The sequence below is a fragment of the Saccoglossus kowalevskii genome, unplaced genomic scaffold, assembly GCF_978046115.1.
Source record: "Saccoglossus kowalevskii unplaced genomic scaffold, keSacKowa6.1 SCAFFOLD_24, whole genome shotgun sequence".
In the NCBI taxonomy this organism is placed as follows: domain Eukaryota; kingdom Metazoa; phylum Hemichordata; class Enteropneusta; family Harrimaniidae; genus Saccoglossus; species Saccoglossus kowalevskii.
The window spans coordinates 1358342-1373393 of record NW_028188618.1 but is presented as its reverse complement, the minus strand read 5'-3'; the positions used below and the strand labels follow the sequence as shown (position 1 = coordinate 1373393).

At 37.8% G+C, this 15052-nt stretch overlaps 1 protein-coding gene across 1 annotated transcript in view; it reads right to left on the bottom strand.

Moving 5' to 3' along the window:
* Positions 1-6144: 6144 nt before the first annotated feature.
* LOC100367505 (cytochrome P450 2J4-like) overlaps positions 6145-15052 on the bottom strand; it is a 50565-nt gene continuing 41657 nt past the window's right edge. Inside the window, exons 2-5 of the mRNA XM_085496245.1 lie at positions 9817-9943; positions 8393-9085; positions 8016-8312; positions 6145-7818 (exon numbers count right to left, since the gene is read on the bottom strand). Coding sequence (XP_085352371.1) covers positions 7637-7818; positions 8016-8312; positions 8393-9085; positions 9817-9943 — 1299 coding nt within the window. The 3' untranslated portion in view covers positions 6145-7636. The remainder of the gene's footprint in view (positions 7819-8015; positions 8313-8392; positions 9086-9816; positions 9944-15052) is intronic.

Here is a 15052-nt window from a genome sequence, read left to right as displayed (position 1 = left end):
TGTGGGATTGCAATACGAATACTAGAATCTCGCATTGTACAATTTCAATACGAATACTCGAATCTCGCATTGTAAAATTACAATACGAATACTCGAATCTCGCATTGTAAAATTACAATACGAATACTAGAATCTCTCATTGTGGAATTGCAATACGAATAATCGCATTGTGGAATGGCATGACGCATTGTGGAATTGCAATACGAATACTAGAATCTCGCATTGTAAAATTGCAATACAAATACTCGAATCTCGCATAGTAAAATTGCAATACGAATACTAGAATCTCGCATTGTGGAATTGCAATACGAATACTAGAATCTCGCATTGTAAAATTGCAATACAAATTCTCGAAACTCGCATAGTAAAATTGCAATACGAATACTAGAATCTCGCATTGTAAAATTGCAATACGAATACTAAAATCGCGCATTGTGGAATTGCAATACGAATACTAGAATCTCGCATTGTAAAATTGCAATACAAATACTAGAAGCTCGCATTGTGGAATTGCAATACGAATACTCGAATCTCGCATTGTGGAATTGCAATATAAATACTCGAATCTCGCTTTGTAAAATTGCAATATGAACACAAGAATTTTGCATTGTGAAATGGCAATATGAATACTAGAATCTTGCATTGTAAAATTGCAATACGAATACTAGAATCTCGCATTGTAAAATTGCAATACGAATACTCGCATTGTGGAATGACATGACGCATTGTGGACTTGCAATACAAATACTCGAATCTCGCATTGTAAAATTGCAATACGAAAACTAGAATCTCGCATTGTAAAATTGCAATACGAATACTAGAATCTCGCATTGTAAAATTGCAATACGAATACTTGCATTGTGGAATGGCATGACGCATTGTGGACTTGCAATACAAACACTCGAATGTCGCATTGTAAAATTGCAATACGAATACTCGCATTGTGGAATGACATGACGCATTGTGGACTTGCAATACAAATACTCGAATCTCGCATTGTAAAATTGCAATACGAAAACTAGAATCTCGCATTGTAAAATTGCAATACGAATACTCGAATCTCGCATTGTAAAATTGCAATACGAATACTTGCATTGTGGAATGGCATGACGCATTGTGGACTTGCAATACGAACACTAGAATCTCGCATTGTGGAATGGCATAACGCATTGTGGGATTGCAATATAAATACTCGAATCTCGCATCGTAGAATGGCATATTGTCGCGTCAAATGGCATAGCATATCATTAAATGGCATATTCTAATTTTGGCAGGAATACCACGCCATATACGGTTCATTGCATGCAAGCAATTACAACTGTACATGTTTCTCATATATTGGGAGCAGCGCCATTTTCGATAGCAAGCGCTCTGGTGAATTACAAGTATTTTGGAAGGAAGGGTTTTGCAACATACTATGTACGCATAAATTATTAAAATGCTCTGAATTAACCAATTAAAATGGTGACAGAGGCTTATGTCATTGTAAGCAGGTTACGTTGTCTAATTTGCTATCGATGTGAACGTCCATCAGCATGCTCAGTATGAGCTTGTCAAACAAGTACGCGTATAATCGATTTTATTGTTCAACTTGACGAATGCTGACAGACTAAGACGACAGTTACAGGACGGTGGTCGCGACATTTGTGTTGATAAAACGTGAGTTTCCCACAATCCAATGCGCTTTTATAATGGATATCACGAGTACGAGTTTTGACCTGGGTGCGACGTGCACTAATTGCCGTCGATGACTCTTCCAACTCCTTCTAATCACCAAAGATATTACCTAATTAAGGCTTTGTAACGTCTCAGTTGGTACTTGTTGGTCTGAACTGATTAGACATCGTTGAACATAGGGTACATTATTACCTTGTTCGGGAAAGCTTCAATTTGATAGTATTTTCAAGTTGAAGCAATCAATATACATAATTCTTCAATAATGTATTGTCCTTGTGCCAAGTCTGAATCAATCGGTCGTCATAATTAAATATGAGATGCAAAAAAACAAATGTGCATTTCTTTGTAACCAAACATAACATGACCACCACTAAGTGTGCAAATCCATTAGGCTTACGGTTCAGTAACTCTTTACTGGTGATGTACCACTCACCGCGCTCTCGCAGCCAATTATCGACTGTTGTGATCTACTTAACACAGTTAAGAGTACAACCCGTATACGCACTGCTATCAGATGTCCGCTGGATGACCTCTAGACGTCGGATAACTAATTATAATGTACGGATCACACAAAGACAACTCATAGAATAGCACGTGCACATTGTGTCACGAAAATAGAATGTCGGCTAACTGTAGTGAACTTACTAATCAGAAAAACTATAATAATACAATTTTAAGAACTACAGTTGAGTCAAGTGAGACGTATGGGTCACATACAAAGTTTGTTAAAAGATTAATTTGCTGTACGATATCTATGGGCCTTGCAAATTTCATATATGATAATATCTGATACCTGATCTTATGAAGTTGAGTACACACAACAAAAATGACCTGGCTTTATTCTACGCCACTCCTCGTGCTTTGTAGTTCACAGTACCGTGAGCCTAACAAATACAAACATACCATATGGTTAAGCACTAAGCAGTAAAAGACTATCAACTTAAGGAAATATCTGCAATTAAAAAATATGTATTTTATGATTGATTTTGATGAGTGACTGTAATTCTGATGTGAAGCAAGCCCCGCCCGTCAGTTCAATTGTTAGTCTTTTCATTGTCCATGTGAGGGGTAATTCTAACATTATGGCACTAGAAGTAACAGCACACAGAACACCGACTTACTCCAGATTCAGATGGTTTGATCACAAGATGTTGGTCCAAATCGTGTAGCATAAGTCGGTGGATTTAGGATGGTTGGCCGGGACCCGGGGGGTCACTCTATATTAAAACCTTACACCATGTGCGTTCTTGCTAAAAAATAATAGGCCCCTAGGGCTAGCAGCACATTGGCAAACCATACCCCTTATTGCGGACGCAATGTAAATTTAGTACCCCCTAGAGCAGACATATTGAAGAAAAAAACACCCCCTATTTCAGACACATATTGAGAGCATCCTACCCCATATTGCGAACATTCTATGCCGTTTTTGCAATCAAGTGGAGTGTGATCAACTCAAACAAGTTACTATGTATGCAACTCCTGTTGGTGTCATTCATTGTTAGATGAAGAAAGATGAGAACTATTGATTGTGAATATGATCATTTATTTTATAGTTTAATACACAATGTACACGACTTTGCCTGGATTCTTATTCCATCAGATATCATTGCGCAATTTTATGTTCAGCTCCGAGTGACTTTGGCATGATTACATGGCAGAGAACCCTGAAAAAGGCAGGAGCTGAATGCGAGACCGAGGCGCGAAAGAAGTTTCAGAAATGTGGATGACTCCGGGGAATGACTTTCTGTATGCGGCTTATTGTAATCGACGAAACGAAACAAAACGGGATAACACACATAATATAAATTAAACTGTAATCAGTGCAAATGGGTTTTATACGCACAATATTTACAAAATATTTGCCGAAAATGATAATATTTAATACGTATATGGCTCGTTTCGCTAATTACAGATAATCAAAAATCTGTATTAATCTATATTAACAGCCGTCAGTTGAAACTTGACCAGTATATTCACCTTTCAGTAGTGTATATATAACAACATAGAAAACATATTCAAAAATCTGTAATCAGCGAAACAAGGGTCTGACACGTACAATATTCACAATTGTCTGTCAAAACTTGACCAGTATATTTACCTTTCAGTCGTGTATATAACACCATAAAACATTTGCCGCAAATAACGGTATTTTAATTAGTGGATGGTTCGTTTCGCTAACTATAGATAATTGTTTTATGAAGTTTTATACACGACTGAAAGTTAAAAATACTGGTCAAGTTTCGTGCGATAATTATGATTATTGTATCTGTAATTTATTAAGACTTTGTTTCGCCGCGTGATTGCAGATTTTCGATTATCTGTAATTAGCGAAACGAACCGTTTACTAATTAAAATCCCGCTGTTTTCGGCAAATGTTTTATGGTGTTATATACACGACTGAAAGGTAAATATATTGATAGAATTGTGAAAAGTTTTCTTATTGATGCCATGGATTATAGAAAAGATTATGTAGATTAATTTCCTGTATTTAACTTTAAGCACAAAAGATTCTTTCTTTTGTATTTTCTTTAAGTTTTAAAAAGTTTTATTTTTGTTTACCTCCTTTTAAAATGTTTGTTTCTTTTTTTTCATTTATTTTATTAGTATGTGCTTTTTCTAATAATTATATTGCAGCTTCTAATTACTTATTAGTGAGCCCATGATGTAAAAGGGTAGCAACAACTGAATAAATAAATAAATAAATAAAAATACTGGTCAAGTTTCGTCCGACAGTTGTGAATATGATTACAGGTTTTCGATTATTTGTAATTAGCGAAACGAACCATTTACTGATTATATTGTTATTATCGGCAAATGTTTTATTTCGTTATGACTCTACTGAAAGGTGATTATATACTGGTCAAGTTTCGTCCGACACTTGTGCATATTGTACGTGTAAGACCCTTGTTTCATTTATTACAGATTTCGATTATCTGATTAGCGAAACAAACCATTCACTAATTAAAATCTCGTTATTTTCGGCAAATGTTTTATGTTATTATATACACTACTGAAAGCTAAATATACTGGTCAAGTTTCCATCGACAGTTGTAAATTTTGTACGTGTAAGAACCTTGTTTCGCTGATTACAGATTTTTGATTATCTGTAATTAGCGAAACGAGCCATATACGTATTAAATATTATTATTTTCGGCAAATATTTTGTAAATATTGAGCATATAAAACCCATATTCACTGAATACAGTTCAATTTTTATTAGGTGTGTTATCCTGTTTCGTTTCGTTTCTTCGATTACAATAAGCCTTCTCCGTAATATGCTCGTGTTGGAAGTGGCGGGTAAGTCCCGGTGGGAAAGACCAGGCGGACGTTTGCGGCCTAGTCGGGGCTATGGGTACGCCAATTCGGGGTCTAGGGCTGCTGTATGAGAGTGGTTGTTGCAAGAGAGGGCCTACAGTGGGCGCAGCAACACTGTGAGTTTATTTCTGGGGGCCTATTGCATACATTAGCATTTTAAAAGGGGCCTATTTGCCTCCCGCGCGGGCCCGCTCTCGAAGGTAAAAAACACCCCGCTTTCCCGCTAAATTTGGAACGCACATGGGGTAGTAACAACATATAGAGTGAACCTCCCGGGGGCCGGGACAACAACCCATCCATTTATATATCTTCATTGTTCATGTGTCATATTAGAATGCAGTAGCTATATCAATGGCTGAGATTGTCCAAAATAGACGATGAAATCAAGTTCAAATGTAAGCTAGCTTGTGTGTGTCAAAGTCATTGTTGCCATGTATTTGACTGTGCACCCGTCTTTGATTTCCAAATCTCTACATTGCGAGACGGAGCCATTCCATCCCGACCCCAGCCCACTAACAACAATGATTATATGACGTCATTTTGGTATAGTAACCATTTAACCTTTTTACTAACATACTTTCTCGCTCAAATTTTTCTGTACTTTTTTTGAACCTAATTCTGGAGTCGATAGATAACATTTCAGTCAATTTTCGGTTTTATAACTTTTGCTATTTTTGTACCAATCTTCTGAAGGAAAGTACAGACTATAACAGGACTATTTGGTAATTTTTTGTAAAAAAAAGGGGGGGAACTGGTGCTGAAAAGGTTAACATCAATAAACTGAGCAGCACTGGGCAGCCCGCCCAACTTTTAAATAATTACTTAAAAGTAATATGAAACCTATTTGTGAATTCCCTGCCGACCTCTCTGTAAATGAAAACAAAATACATATACATTGTACGCTTTCTATTTTAACCAAGCCCATTGTAATGGTGAGAAAAACAACATGCGATACCCTTATGTCGAAAATGTCAAGTCACGGTTCGTGATCCCAGATACAAGTACGTAATGCTGATACAAGAGACATCGGGGGAAATAAATTGTCTTTTATTACATCATGGCGAAAAACGAGTTAAAAATTGGCTTGGTTGTTACGGAAGCATGCTTAGTAACGTTATGATAATGTCTGAATCACAGATAAGTTGTCACTCGTTTTCTCTAAAACTACCCTAATACATTTATTATATATTAAAAGATCAATGGCACTTGGCATATATGTAGACGTTTGTAATAATGTAGGACAAAAATAGAACACGGCAACAACAATATTTTCTCTTATCCTTATCCTCACGTTCAGAGTTACTTCTATGAATTACTATAAACAAAGTTAATGGGGATCAGATTACATATTCTGTGGGCATTTAGCTTATATTAATATACTCACTTCAAAATTTGACGGGATATCGCATAATAGGACATATGGTAGAAAAACTATAAATGGTCCAACCGTATACTTGCGTAGGCGTTATTGACATGTTTAAAATCTTGTTTAGTATGTATTCTAACGTGAAATCGTGTCAGAACTGGGAGTGGATTAACTGAGTATTTTGAGTGTAAAACTGGGGTTTGCCACGGTTGTATGCTGAGCCCGTTTTTATTTTCATTTTTTTTTATTAATGAGCTAGTAAGGGAACTTGAACAAACTGAACAGCATGGCGTTCAACTGTACCCAGATTTGGTGGAACTATTTTGTTTGCTATTTACAGACGATGTTGCCATATTTTCAGACACTGTTTTGGAACTCCAGCGACTATTAAATGCCTTAAGAGCATATTGTAAACCTAGAAAAGACAAAAATAATTGCATTTCAAAACGGTGGCCTTTTGTCAAAGCATGAAAAGTGGTTTTACGACGGTAAACACGTAGAAGTAGTTCCTTACTACAAATACGCAGGTGTATTGTTTTCATGTAGATTGCAATGGTCGTCTGCCACTAAACTTTTAGCCCAACAAGCAAAAAAAAAACAATTTTCATAATATTTAGGCACACCAACAAAGTCTGGCCTTTAACATATGAAGTATTTTTTTAAATATTTGATTCCGTGGTATTGCCAATACTGACATATAGGTCAGAAATCTGGGGGTTCAAGAAATATGACTGTCTTGAAAGAGTTCGTGGTTAAATACCTGCAGTTTACGAATTCACTCAACTGGATAATGTCAAATACTATATGTTTGCTGGTCGGAATTTGCATGGTATATTATTCACAGTCTTAATTTCTTGGCACAACTACATTTGACCAAACTGTGTTGAAATTACAAACAAGTAATATAACTGCTGGGTTATTTGAAACATATCTGTCACTGGTTTACTTCCACTTAGGCTATGTTAATTAGCTACTATAATGCAACAAATATTATTATTATGGATTGTTGCAATTTACAATTCGTTATATAAAAATGCATATATAATAATCACTTGAGGTATATTGTTACCCACTATCATACATGATATAATAAAAAAGAATAATTGTTTTGATATATTTTTGTTTGAGCAAGTAAAAAAAATCGTTTTACGAAAACTGGAATCAGACGACATAAAATAAACTAGAATGGAAACGAAATATGTGCGTTTGGTGGACGTTTTAAAGTCAATATAATGTTATTAGCATTACGAAAACCGTAGAAGTTCTGGTGTAGGTCCCTTATAATCTCTGCGTGATGCAAAGTTTATATGGTTTTGGAGTCATGGATATGCCCAAATGTGGTTCTAATGATGGCATGGGTTGTCCTTGCAGACTAGAGAACGAAAATCGATGCATCAATGTTGTGAAGAAGATAAATAGTTCCAATTTCGCCAACTGCTCTCCAAGACACGCTCGTGGACCTGCAACAATAAACCAATGCAAGTGCATGATTACCGGTGGTATGTTGATGGTAAGGGCATGAGTCAAATTAAATCGACAATAAAACTGCTCCACGCAGCTCAATTTGACATAGTTTTGGGATATGCAAAGCGGAATACAACACGCTTTTCTTTGCCACCCAACTAATGTAAACTTGATATACATAATCGAGACTTACCTATAGCAAAAGGTAGAAATGAATATGGTCTAATAATTATACCATCTTCATCTAACATTCTACTTGGAACAAACTCCTCTGGATTAGGCCAATATTTTTCATCATGGTGGACTGACCACAGATTCGTAATAATCGGTGTCCCTTTTGGAAGTTCGTAACCATGGAGACAGGTGTCTCTTATCGTTGAGTGCGGAGTACCCATGGGAGCCACTGGTCGTATACGTTGGATTTCTAGTAAAGTTGCTGAGGTATAGGGAAGGCTACGTCTATCACTCATTGATGCTACTGCATTGGGATCTGTTGTAAGTGAAATAATTGTTATGAATTGTATGTTTATCACACTAATGTATAATCAATAAGCTAACGTGCACACTAACCTTTTCCAAGCAACATATCCAGTTCCTCCTGGACCTTATCTTGAACACGTGGGAAGCGGATCATGAACAGTAACGCCCAGTTAAGTGTAGTTGCTGTGGTCTCGGTTCCAGCCAAAAAAAAATCTAACAACAAATATTTGAGCTGCTCATTATTAAATGATTTAGCAGATTCTCCCCGATTCTCAAAATAACCTGCTTTGTGTTGCTCCTGCTTCAACAGAAAGGCATCAATGATATCCAGCAGGCAGTCAGGGTTGAACTTCGTGTGGTGTTCCTCTATAACTTTACTCAAATATCCTAGAACTTTTTCAGCTGGTGATGCGAGATCCATCCACGACATTCGTTTTCTCAGTGGTTTTGGGATGATACGAGCAATCTGGAGGAGATACTTGAACGGATTTGTGTAGAACTGTTCATCTAACTGGTCCAGAAGAAACTGGAATTGTCCACTGTTATAATCGAATCTTTCCCCAAACGTTACAGAACATATAACATTAGATGTGCCAAGCTGAAGGTATCTGGCCATACCAATGGCTTCGCCAGCTTTTTCAAGTAATAGTTCAGCTAAGGAGATCGACTCTCGCTTGATTCTCGCTTCCATTGATGCACCCTCGAGACCAAAGCATTTCAGAGACCTCAGAGCGAATTTCTTTTGCTCTTGTAGATCACTATCAAAACTGTGTGTGATAATACCTGAAGCAAAAACAAAATCATTGATTTTAGACAAACTTCTATAGTTTGTGAAATGGTATTCCACTGCTATGGCGTGAGTTGGATTCCGTCCTTGCCATTCGTTTGCATTACTTATCATGTGTTGTGATTATTTCGTTTCCACTTTGTGAATCTATCAAAACTATAATGGGCACGGTACGTCAATGCTATTTATGCAAAGGGGCAAAACATAAATGGGGTGGTCAAAGTAAACACGAATGAACTACCCAAGCAACAATGGACATAGATCACAATATTGAAGTAATCATAAAGGGCACTCAACCCATTGGACAATTAAAATACCTTAACCGCAGATAATGGTACGATGTGACCGAGTCACGTGATCGTCTGACGTCAGCTTAAGTGCATTTAGCTAGACATGTAGGTCAAGTGGTGTATGTGCTTTGCCGCTCGACCACATGCAGGAATTTGACGTTAATACAAAAGTCATATTTCATAACATACGCTCAGCGCTGGGTTATTTGACGGTCATACAAATAGAACGCAAGAAAACGATTTCTAATTAACAAAGGAGTGCTCCTTAAAATGGAAATTAGCGTTAAATATTAAAGGACGGTGGTGGGTCCTATGCGACTTATACAACGCGTGTAAATACATTGTTTCCACGAAATCCGAACTCCCACTGCAGAGGGTGTCCTTCAAACTCTCCGGAGAATCTTTCGAAATGATAATTAACTGATAGCGCTAAGTACCTTTTCCCCCGGCACCAAATGACTTTATGAACATTTCTGGGCGGCCTGCACAATCGTCCCCTCTTTCAACCAATGCCTCTCTAATCCCGTCAATGCCATTCAAAATAACAAAATAGGAAGGCCCGATCTGAAAATTAAAAAAACAAAACAATTTCAAGCATCGGTTAAACTAGGCAGCACAAAGGTAGGCTTCTACAGTCTCCCAAGTTTATACAGGATGTAGAATTGTTTCCCAAACCCAGAAATCGTTTAAAATATCGTGAATGTATACTTAAGACAGATACAATCTTCTGTCAAGGAGATTAAAACAAATATTCACTGTTAAGCTCGAAATGTTTAAAACATATTCACAGATACAACCGTGTTTTTGTCATGAATTTGTTTTCGCGTATCTGTTAACCGACTTAATTAGTTGATTATTAGCGAATTGCTGTGTTATGTCTGTCATCGTGTAGGCCTATTTGAAGTTTTGGACGGAACTTGGCTCAGTGATTTGGAAATAATTACAAGATACCGTCGCTATTCTGACATCCGTAGTTATTACCAAACGCTTCAGCGTGGTATTAAGAGTTTGTTTTCAGGGGTGGGTGATACCAAGGTGGGAAATGGATGCACATATGGGGTTAATTCCTTGAATTGCAATATAGAGGGTTCAGGCTGAAATACAATATATAGTGTTTTCATGTTGCGTCTGATATTTCTGTGGTATTCTGCTGCTGTAAGTAATGCACGATTTGTTCCGAAATTCAGTATATTGTGTGTATTCCAGGGTTATTCGTTTTTTGCTGAAAACACCCCTATTTTTTAGTGGCAGAGTTTGAATAGTCTCACTCCCACTGGGAAATCTGCATTGTTGCTTGAATGTGAGTTAATTAAACACATTTTCCAGACCGGCGAAAGAGTATGCAACAGCCAATTTTAACAGCCTGTCACGTGATTTTAGTCTGAATGTCAACATGAAGAGGCTAGTCCATTTTACGCAGGAGTAATTGGGAGTAGAATATGTGAGGAATAGTATCAACAGAGATGTGTATAGTGAAAAGTAATATCTATCCTTCATTTACATCTCTGAGCATTTCTGTTTTAGTATATTGGTTTGAAAATGTTGAACTTGCATGATTTGCAATGTGTTTTTTTAATGGGACTCCCCTATTGATCGAATCCCGGGTTTGAACGAGAACGGCACACCACGTGATTCGTTTGAATACAATGCTGATGGCAAACATGCCGTGTTACTGCGGTATTCCACTGACGGGATGACTTACTGCATGCTACAACTTCGCTTGTGATGTTGCTTGTTAGCCATGGATTTATCATGATTTATATTTCAGTCAGTTTGACAGTAGTTGTCATGACATATACTGATAAAGGTTAATGACAAGACCAGATGGCGAGCTGGTCGAAATCAACCAAAAACATCTTATGACTCTGCAGTTTTTTAAGATACAAGACAGTAGCTGTAATTCTAAACCAATGTTGTTTGCGAGTTTAAAAAAGGTAGTATCTTGGTGGAATGTTAGTGCGAGATTATTACCCCATCAATATTAGTTAGTGTTGACAATGTATAGAAATGTTTTCTCTAGACAGCTTGACGAGTAATTAATTGATTACGATGTGTAAAACTTTCATGTGATTGGTTGTTTGTTGGAAGGAAAGGCCTTGGAGTCTCTTATACTGATTGTAATTGGTTAAGGGGTGACAAGAAATAAAGATGGATTTAATGCTGTCTCGGGTGAAAACCAGGGACTTGGCAGAGAATCGTTTTGGGAACATGAACGAAGCTTGTCTGTGTCTTTTGTTAGCCTAGATTGGAAACGACCGAATCCCGGTTACCTAAGTGAAAGGTTTTTAACCATCAAAAATACCTATCACAGATTACATGAATCTTGATTACCAGTCTAATGTTGCTCATTTGACGTTGGTAATCTTTATTTGGATCTGAGTAACTTCCTGGTACTTCGTACTATGATAAAAATCAGTCAACATACATCAAGTTCTCTCAATCGTAGTATTCCATGTGATGTACACCTAATATGCCAAAAATGTTGCTGAACGATTTGAACTGAATAAAAATAGCAGACGAAAATTTGTTTACAAAATAAAAATACTTCGGTTGCCAATGAAAACCGGTAAAAAACAAGCAATATGTTTTCGGCTGTTATCATGGAAGGGACATGAACGTGAAGCTAACGTCTGTTTATAACTAAAACCGGGCACCTTATACGAGGTTTGCAAAATAACATGGCAGTCATTAGAAGTCACTTTATTTTATTGTTAGGACGTATTCAGCCGTTAAATGTATAATTTCCAATCGTTTTGCGATAGTATTTTCTAGATTGGAAGCAGCATTTACATTTTATTCAAAGTTCAAAGCTGCGTTGGGATTCCGTTGACAGTGGTAACAATGTCGGCGCCGGTGATCTCTTACCAGTGCGCAACGTAGCCAAAATAAAAGGCATGATCATTTGGGCACTGCTATTACAAGACTTTGGCTGTTGCCATGGTAGCGGTGGGTCAGGATTGTTTTTCCAATTAGTGATGGTACGACCTGCCTGTCAAGTATGAACCGTGACAAAATCAGCCAAGCCAAAAAAAAAAATCACAGAAGAGTTAAAAAGCCATTCCTGCTGAACAGTTACTCTAACTTCGGGGTCAACTTTCTCATTAATGAAAAAAGATATCAAAAATTCAAATAGTAACTTTTTGCCCACACTCCAGCCGAGTACAATGAGCTATGTCTGAGGTGTTGTATCACAGGGAGTTGGACAAACTTGTGTATTTTAATAAATTATTGAATAATAAAATGTTATATAACTTTTCTTTTACCCCCCTCCCCTTCCTGGTATCTATTTCAAGTATTTTTGTCAGGTTCAAATCGTTCACCAGCATTTTTGGCATGTTAGATGTACATCACATAGAATACTAGGATTGGGAGAACTTAATGTTTGTTGACCACCTGGAATCTGAGTTTTATAAATCTTGAAGGGCTCTCGGAAGATCCACCCGCTGCCTGGACCCGCAGTAAAATCTCCGATTAATATGGAGCCGCAACCATCAACATCGATATACCATGAGGTTTCTGCTGGCGACGTTGCGGCGTTACTCAGTTCCAAATAAAGATTACCAACGCCAAATTAGCAAAATTTAACCGGTAACCAAGACTCAGTCTATCCACGACAAGCAAGCAACATCACAAACGAGGTTGTAGTGTGCAGCTCACGAGTCAGCGACGACCGATTTCAACGAAAGTCATTCCGTCAGTGGAGTACCGCAGTTGCACGGCATGTTTGCCAATGCACAGATCTGTGGAGGAACTTTTAACTTCAACATCAACCGTGTATCGTAGTCGCCCAGTTTAAGTTCTGGTTCTGTCGTGGTCCCAACTAAAGGGCGACAGTCGTCGTGTCGCGTCCTGTTCGATATGGGACTCACAGCGACGTATACAACGCGTGTAAAATACATTGTTTATTTACATGAAATTCGAACACGCGCTGTGCTACGACCACCGCGCTTAAACATCCACGAGTTATTTATTCGGACAATGACTTAAATTAGACGTCTGATTATTTTATTTTCAAATATGGGACATGTGTATAATAACAGAACCCCCCCCCCCCGTGGCTTCGCTCGTGAAAGTACGGCAGCAGGATACACCGCATCACTCGTGAAAATAACTTCCATACGCAATGAAAGCCACGGGGAGGGTATCTGTCATAATACTTCATTATCACTGAAAACATTTTTCCCCTGAAATAAATTCCAGTGAATATGCCATTTCCCTCATACTATATTGAGACACAGCGCAGTGAAAATTAGATTCACATGTAATGCTTGAAAACATGTCAGCAAAAATAAATTAAGTGAAATTCTACGTGACTTCATAATAGTTGGAAATGAACACATTACACCCGACCCTACCACTCCATATACAATGTAAACTACACCCCAAAACATCCTTTCACCCACAGTTACTACCGTGTTTCACCAGTGTATTCTATTTGACGTCAGGAGAAATTGAAATAAACAAATTAATTATAATTTCAGCCTCTAGTTTACCACTGATTAAATAAACTACCTCGTCTTTATGTCAACTTGCAGTTATTCGTTGCCTACATCAGTGACTTCAAAATATATGTTTCAATCCCAGGAATTTCACTTGCTGTTAATTGCATGGGAGTGGCAGTCTTTAATGAATTTCTATTGTCATGTCAATTTCTTGCGATTACTCGAACATTAAGCTGTAACCACATACCGCCTAGGTGCTGTAATTAAATCCTGGTGTAAGCACCATATGAACTATGAACAATGCATGTGAAGCCAGCTGTGGGGTATATTCAATCCTATATATTTCTCATTGTTTGGTAACTATTTGCTGCAAATGCAACAAAAATCAATATAAAAAATATTACCCACACAGTATTCTACAGGTTACTTGTTAATGTAGTGAACGATTAATCAAAAGATATGACGTATTCAGTACTTAGTGTGATTGGCTTTATGATTGAAGGTTACGCCTTAGAGTCTTTTACTGTTTTGTAATTGGTCAGAGTTTTGAAAATGAATAAAGAGAGTTTGAGTTGGTCTTGACGAGCACAGCACGATAGACGCAGGAGAGAGAGAGGGCAGTCCGAGAGTCCAGTCCAGGGGCGAGCCTTGAGGCAGTCCAGTCTTGGGCGAGTCTTGGTTCAGCCTTGTGATTAGTCTTGGGGACTTTTCCCCAGGGCGCTGTGTCTTATAGAGTGCTCCAAAAGATCGACTAAGACGAGAGCTGAAACGTATTTCGTTGTGTGTGTCTTATTTGACTGTAAAGTTAAAGTGACTTCCCGATCCCGTACCTCAAGGGGACGAGATATAGAGACGAGACGAGTCCCCCCCCCCCTGACAAGTGTGGAGAACCCGAGAGAGAAGAGTTTTTCACCCGTGATACGTGGTGTGAGAACCCTGGGCATTGCGTTTTACGCACATTGACATCCTGTGAAGAAAAGTGAATGGCGAAGATGTGTCTTTCTTGCGAACCGAACTAACCAGCTCAATGGCAGAGACGAAACCGCGCTTGACGACTAACGGCTTTACCCGAACGACTGTTAAGCCACTATTTTGGTATTTGCCACTATTTTGGTACCCAAGAAATTAAAAACCAATATTCCTTCGTTTTTTTCATACTGTTTTTGGCAGAAATCAATAAATCTCATAATTCTAATTAATTTTAATATTTGTTTTATAATTTTACTTTATC